The 6,665-nt window shown below is 42.6% G+C and overlaps 2 protein-coding genes across 2 annotated transcripts; both read right to left on the bottom strand.

Moving 5' to 3' along the window:
* Positions 1-626: 626 nt before the first annotated feature.
* On the bottom strand, positions 627-1,274 carry LOC145632781 (uncharacterized). Its single transcript, XM_081685120.1, has one exon. The coding sequence runs from the start codon at positions 1,272-1,274 to the stop codon at positions 627-629; it is 648 nt and encodes a 215-aa protein (XP_081541246.1).
* A 1,750-nt stretch (positions 1,275-3,024) lies between these two features.
* Positions 3,025-3,504, bottom strand: LOC145632780 (uncharacterized). Its single transcript, XM_081685119.1, has one exon. It carries the CDS (start codon positions 3,502-3,504, stop codon positions 3,025-3,027), a length of 480 nt encoding a protein of 159 aa, XP_081541245.1.
* Positions 3,505-6,665: the final 3,161 nt, after the last annotated feature.

Genomic DNA, 6,665 nt, shown 5'->3' with positions numbered 1-6,665 from the left:
GCTTACCTTATACTCGTATTAGGTTTTTTTAGGTTGTATAAATTGTATTTGATCTAGGGATAGACAATTGACGACGGGTTTATTCCCTTGTCAATTACTGCTTCGCATCCGTATAACAATGAGAATGGGGTATGACCTGTAGCGCCTTTTGGAGTTGTTATGTCTGCCCATGGTATGTTGGGTAGTTCATCTGCCCATTTCCCTTTTGCTCCTTCTAGTCTTTTCTTCATGTTGCCTATTAGGACCTTATTGCTTGATTCTGCTTGTCCGTTTGCTTATGGGTATCTTGGTGTGGACGTGATGAGGGAGATGTTCCATTCTTTGCAGAACTTTGTTGTTTTGTTGCTGATGAACAGGGACCCGTTGTTTGTAATGATCTCTGCTGGTACTCCAAATCTACTTAAGATGTTCCTCTTGATAAATGAGATGACATGTTTATCCTTAATATCCTTGTATGCTTCTGCTTCTATCTATTTTGAGAAGTAATCCGTCATTGCTAGGAAGTATACTCTTTGTCCTGATGATGGAGGTAGTTTTACTATATCCATTCCCCACTCCATGAATGGCCAAGGTGTCAATGTTGGGTGCAACTCTTCAGACGACTTGTGTGTTAAAGGTGCGTGTTTCTAGCCTGCTAAGCATTTCGTGGAAAACTCTGCAGCGTCCTTTCTCATGCTGGGCCAGTAGTACCCCATTCTGAGTGCTCCGTTGGCTAAATTCCTTCCTCCGGAATGGTTTCCGCATTCACCACTGTGTAGGGACTGTAGGACCTGTTGCGCTTCTTCTTTTTTTGAGCATCGTAAGAAGGGACCCGCTACAGACTTTTTTAAGAGTACGTTGCTAATTAGGCAATACTTTGAGGCTTTTAAGGCAAGTGCTTGGGCTGCCACCTTCCCTGCTGGTGCTGTTTTGTCTAGGAGGTAATCTTTGAGAGGTTTCATCCAGCTACTTTCTTCCTTCCCTGTAGGGTCTATTTGAATTTTGTAGACATTCATATCTGATTCTTCCTTTATAGCTGGGGAGAGTACGTGTACTAGGGGGATGGCTCCAAATTCTTCAGGATTAATATTTGACCCCAAGTTTGCTAGGGCGTTTGCTTCAGTGTTTAAGTTTATGGGTACCTGGTCTATCTTAAATTCCTTAAATTCCTTAATGAGCCTCTTTGTGACTTCTAGGTAGGCTATCATCCTGGCGTCCTTTGCTGCATATTCCCCATTGATTTGATTAACCATGAGTAAGGAATATGAGATTACCTCTAGATGTTGTATCTTCATATCTCTTACGACAGTTAGCCCTGTGATTAATGCTTTATATTCGGCGTCATTGTTGGTTGCCTTGAAGTTACACCTTACTGCTTGCGCTATTTTGTCTCCTTATGGTGATGTCAACACCACTCCTAGGCCTACACCCCGTATGTTTGCTGCGCCATCTGTATGGAGCGTCCATTTCTGTGTAGCTTTTGGCTCCTGTAAGGCCAATACCTCTTTTTGTGCTTCCTCCTCAAGGGTCGGGCTGAAGTCTACTACGAAGTCTACCAGAGCTTGTGACTTGATTGCGGTTCTGGGCTCGTATTGTATATCGTACCTGCTTAGATGTAGGGCCCATTTCTCCATCCTTCCTGACATTTTTGGCTTTCTCATGATGGCCTTGATGGGGTAGTTGGTTCGTACTCGTATATAATGGATTTCAAAGTATGGGAGTAGCTTTATTGAGGCAGTGACTAAAGCTAAAATGATTTTCTCCAAGGATGCGTACCTCGTTTCCGCACTAAGTAGAGTTTTGCTCACATAGTGGATAGGAAATTGCTCTTTGTCTTCTTCTCTGGTGAGGACTGCGCTGATTGTCCCTTTAGATACTACGAAGTATAATTGGAGTGGCTACCCTTCTCTAGGTTTAGAGAGAATCAACGGGTTGGCCAAGTATTCCTTTAACTTCTGAAAGGCTTCGTCGTGCTCTTGTTCCCATTTGAATTCCTTGTTCTTCTTCAAGACTTCGTAGAAGGCTCTGTTCTTGTCTGAAGACTTTGAGATGAACCTGTTCAGTGCTGCAATTTTCCCTGTTAAGCTTTGTACGTCCTTCTTTAACTTCGGTCGTTCAAGGTCCAGGATGGCTTTGACTTGGTCCGGGCTGGCTTCTATTCCTCTTTGTGTTACCATGTATCCAAGGAATTTTCCCGACTGAACTCCAAATGTGCATTTTGTAGGATTTAGCTTCATGCCATACAGATGACGAAGGCTTCTTTGAGGTCTTTGACGTGATCAGCTGCCTTCTTAGATTTAACTACATTGTCGTCTATGTAGACTTCCATTGTGTTCCCAATTTGCTCTTCAAACATCTTGTTAACCAACCTTTGGTACGTCGTTCCTGCGTTCTCCAATCCAAAAGACATTACGTTGTAGCAGTAGATTCCTTGACTAGTGATGAAAGCGGTTTTTTCCTGGTCATCTTTGTGCATAAGGATTTGGTTGTACCCACTGTATGCGTCCATGAAGGATAACAGTTCGTGCCCTGCTGTTGCGTCTACTATGGCATCAATGTGAGGTAATGGGAAGGGGTCTTTTGGACAGGCCCTGTTGATATCTGTGAAGTCAATACAGATTCGCCATTTTCATTCTTCTTTTTGACCACCACAACGTTAGCAAGCCATTCTGGGTACTTTACCTCTCTAATCTTTCCTGTCTTCAACAGATTTTGGATTTCTTCATTAATAATCTTGTTCCTTTCTGGCGCAAATTTTGTTCTTTTCTGCTTTATCGGTGCATGTATTGGGTCTACGTTCAGTTTATGAGTGATCACATTTGGGGAGATGCCTTTCATGTCTTCGTGAGTCCAAGCAAACGCATCTTTCTCTTCTTCTAAGAATTCATAAATTTGCTGACGAAGATCTGAATTCAACTCTGATCCTATTCTGACCTTCTAATCTGGGTGGTTAGGGTTCAGCTGGACTTCTATGGCTTCTTGTTCTTCTGCTATACTCAACTTCTCTTGGCCCAGCTGACCCTCTAATTGCTATGCTGAACTCTTCTATGCAGATGTTGCTTTTAGTGCAATCTTGTAGCATTCCTTCGCTTCTTTAGGGTCCCCTTTGATTTCCTGAATACCCCATCTGGTAGGGAACTTAATGATTTGATGATATGTGGAGGGGATGACCTTAATCTCATGTATCCATGGTCTGCACAAAATCATATTGTACGATGATAGAGTGTCGATCACTAGGAACTTGACTTGTAAGTTGACCCCCTTTGCATAAGTGGCTAATGTGATCTCTCCGCTTGTCTTCTTGGTTTCCCCACTGAACCCTACTAGCATTGTTGACTTGTTGATGACGTTCTTCTCATCGATGTTCATATGTTTCAAGGTATCAAGCATGATGATGTTTGCAGAGCTTCCATTGTCAACAAGGATTCGCTTGATCATACAATTTCCAACTAGGAGCGAAATTACTAGGCTGTCATGATGGCCTTCCACTGCATCTCTCTCTTCGAACATGATGGGGATATCCATTTTTTACCTTCCCCTTCTGTCGGGTTGATCCTTATTGATTTCTTTTGCATGCCGCTTCGCTACTGAGTATGTTAAGCCGCATACTTATGATCCTCCTGATATGAAGCAGATGGTTTTGACAATTGGAGGAGGAGGTGGGGGGCCACCTTGCTTGGATTCTTTTTCCCTTCCTGGAGCTTTGGATCTGTCTGATAGGATTTCTTTGAGATACCCTTTCTTCAATAGGTAAGCAACTTCCTTCCTGAGCGCAACGCATTCATCGGTTATATGACCAATATCCAAATGGAAGTCGCACCATCTTGACGGATCCTTCTTCTCTCCAGGCCTGTCACTCTTTCTAGGTCACTACACGGTATCTCCCATCTTGTTCAGGGTCCTAATTAATCTTGCAGGGTTAACATTGAAACAATATTCATGCAATTTAGGTTGGAGTTTAGGATCTTCCCTCTAATCTGAGAATTCTTCCTCGATAGCATTGGCTGATCCTTCATCAAAGCGGGAACGCTGATACGGCTTGAATCGATGGTCTCTCCTGGAAATGTTGTTGCACCTTCTTGACTGGCAATCTGGTTCGGGAGTCTTTCTTGCATAGACATCCTCTTCAAATCTGACTTGCGCCATAGCTTTAGCTTGCACATCCTCGAAGGTCGTACAGGATTACTTGATTAACTCCTTGTAGAGCTCACTATGGTCTAGCAGCCCTCTTCTGAATGCTTCGATTGTTGTAGGAGCATCGCATTTGTGTATCCCAATTTTCTCCCTGTTGAACCTGTTAAGATAGTCCCTCAAGGATTCTCCGTGTCTTTGCACAACACAGTATAAATCTAAGGACTGCTTCTCGATTTTTCTGCTGCTAGCAAATTGAATCTTGAATAGATTCACCATTCCTGCAAAAGATCGAATTGTCCCATTATTTAAATTAATGAACCAAGTTAGGGATGGACCTGATAATGTGGCTCCAAAGCCTTTGCACATGATGGATTCCCTAATCTCTCTAGGGATTTAGCTCGTCATTATCTTCTTCTTGTAAAGGGACACATGCTCATCGGGGTCCGTTGTTCCGTCATATATGGCCATGTTGGGCGTGTTGAACCTCTTTGGCACTTCTACCATGGCGATCTCTTCTGAGAAAGGAGACTCTATATAGCCATTCGCTGCTTCTTCCTCCATGGGCTTTGGCACTCCAGGGATTTTGGCGATCTTGGCCTCAAATGCTTTGAGGTACTCCTTAACCACATTTTCTATTTTTCCCTCTTCGGTTGCTTCTTGTCTGTCCTTCTTGAGAGTTCCTGCATCCTGAAAATCTAGCTCTAGGGGAGTTTCCCTGCTGTCAGATCCTTTTTCCCCGTTAGCGGTGTGGAAGGTTCTGGACATATCAAGCTGCATGGCAATAATTTTGGTATTTTTTCTGGTGTTAACGGTTTTGGATGCAACTGATTGTATTAAAAATTCGGAGGGCTTCATTTTGTTTTGTTAGACTAGTGAGTTTGGCTTCGGTTTGAACCTTTTGGGCCAACAATGTCTCGATTTGGCTTTTTAGCTGGTCTAAGGTTTGTCGGAATGCGTTCATTCCCTCATTGATTTCGGCAATGGTGAAGGGTACTAGCTGCCCAGTCATGGTGATTGTCTTGATTTTTGGCGAGTTGGTAGGTTAATTGATTATCAGCCCCACGGTGGGCGCCAAATTGTTTAGGCAAATCTTAGTTAGGACATCTAAGAATTTGCTAGGGTTTGAGGGGTAATAACAATCAATCCACAAATATTGAATAAAGCAAACAAGAACAATAATAAAGCAATAAATAATCAATAAGTAAGATATAAGCATGCGAATAAGATCAAGGAAATAGGTTTAGAGACACAATACTGAGTAAGGACAAGCTTCCTCATTCAGTAGAGACATAGATCCGTAGCCATAAGCAAAATAATCAGTTTATATTGAAATGTGAGTGAATGTACATGAGTGTTACAATGTCTGACTTTGCTATTTATACCTAAGAGCTACTAGGGTTACAAAGATATCGAATATATTTGCACACAGAAGATATTTATTGATTTTATCTTGTTTCCTTGCGCAGTAGGTATATTCTTGGCAAGTATCTTCATGATTGATATTCTTTATCCCGTTTTCCTTGCTTGTTCCAATCAAGCCGTTTTGCTTGATTGGTTGTGCCTCTTGATCATGAAGTGGTGCCCTAAATATACTGGGTCGTATATTGATACGGGCCCAACACTTGACCATAGCAAGGACAGGCAGTAAGATAGCCTCTAATCCTGAAATAGTGGCCGTCATCCGTCTATAATAGAACAGGCGGAAGACTCGGTGCTTTTTAGATTTCAAGTTAAATTAAATCAAATGACTGCGAGCGCTGCCTTAGCGCATTCGGTAGGGCTGCTTGTTGTTTTCGTAGAGCAATGTGCCACCTTAATGGGAGATATTTCTCCTCGACGAATTCGCCCGAATGGACGTCGCCGGTTGCCCGACTTATATTGGAGCAGACAGTCATACTCATGTTGGAGCAGACGGTAGTTTAAATAATATGTATCCAGCCATTGGCCTCGGTTAAAGAACTTAATAGCCACTAAGTCATTGACTTAGCTTAAAATAAAAGATAACTAGCTGCTAAGTTAAAAGCTTAGTTTTTCATCCGGCCATTGGCCTCTCGTCATTTGGACGTTAGCTACTAGGTTATTAGCCTAGCTTAAGGATAGGTTTAAGGTCGACTGCTTTGGAGCAGTCAGGTTCTCTTTTGGGCGTCTGCTGTTGGGGCAGACGATCCCGAAATTATATTTAGATTAAGAATGTGCTTAGCCGTCTGCCTATTAAGCGTGCGGTAGCTCGCATAATCTCGCCGTTGGCCGTCTGCATATTAAGCAGGCGATACTCCAACGTCGCTATTAAAAATTTTGGTCTGCCTGGACATTGTGAAGGCGGTACCATAGATGGTAAGTAAGATCCGCCAGCACACAGTGCCGGCGGCATCCTTCATTGTTATGAGCCTGGTCCTTCAGCACTTTGTGCAGCCGGTGCTCAAAATGAAGAAAAGAAAATAAAGACAAGTATGAAATGAAGGCAAAATTTCATTAACCAGTCAAAAAACTTTACAAAATTTCAGAAGTAATACTTCTTCAGGTTATCTACATTCTAGGTTCTGGGTAGCCTC

This window comes from Chenopodium album, chromosome 5, assembly GCF_948465745.1.
Source record: "Chenopodium album chromosome 5, dcCheAlbu1.1, whole genome shotgun sequence".
NCBI classification, from domain to species: Eukaryota; Viridiplantae; Streptophyta; class Magnoliopsida; order Caryophyllales; family Amaranthaceae; genus Chenopodium; species Chenopodium album.
The sequence above is the reverse complement of the archived record's forward strand: the minus strand, read 5'-3'. Positions and strand labels throughout refer to the sequence as shown.

Coding starts and splice junctions, on each gene's coding strand:
- LOC145632781 (XM_081685120.1), bottom strand. CDS start 1,274: ATGAAGATACAACATCTAGAGGTAATCTCATATTCCTTACTCATGGTT.
- LOC145632780 (XM_081685119.1), bottom strand. CDS start 3,504: ATGGATATCCCCATCATGTTCGAAGAGAGAGATGCAGTGGAAGGCCAT.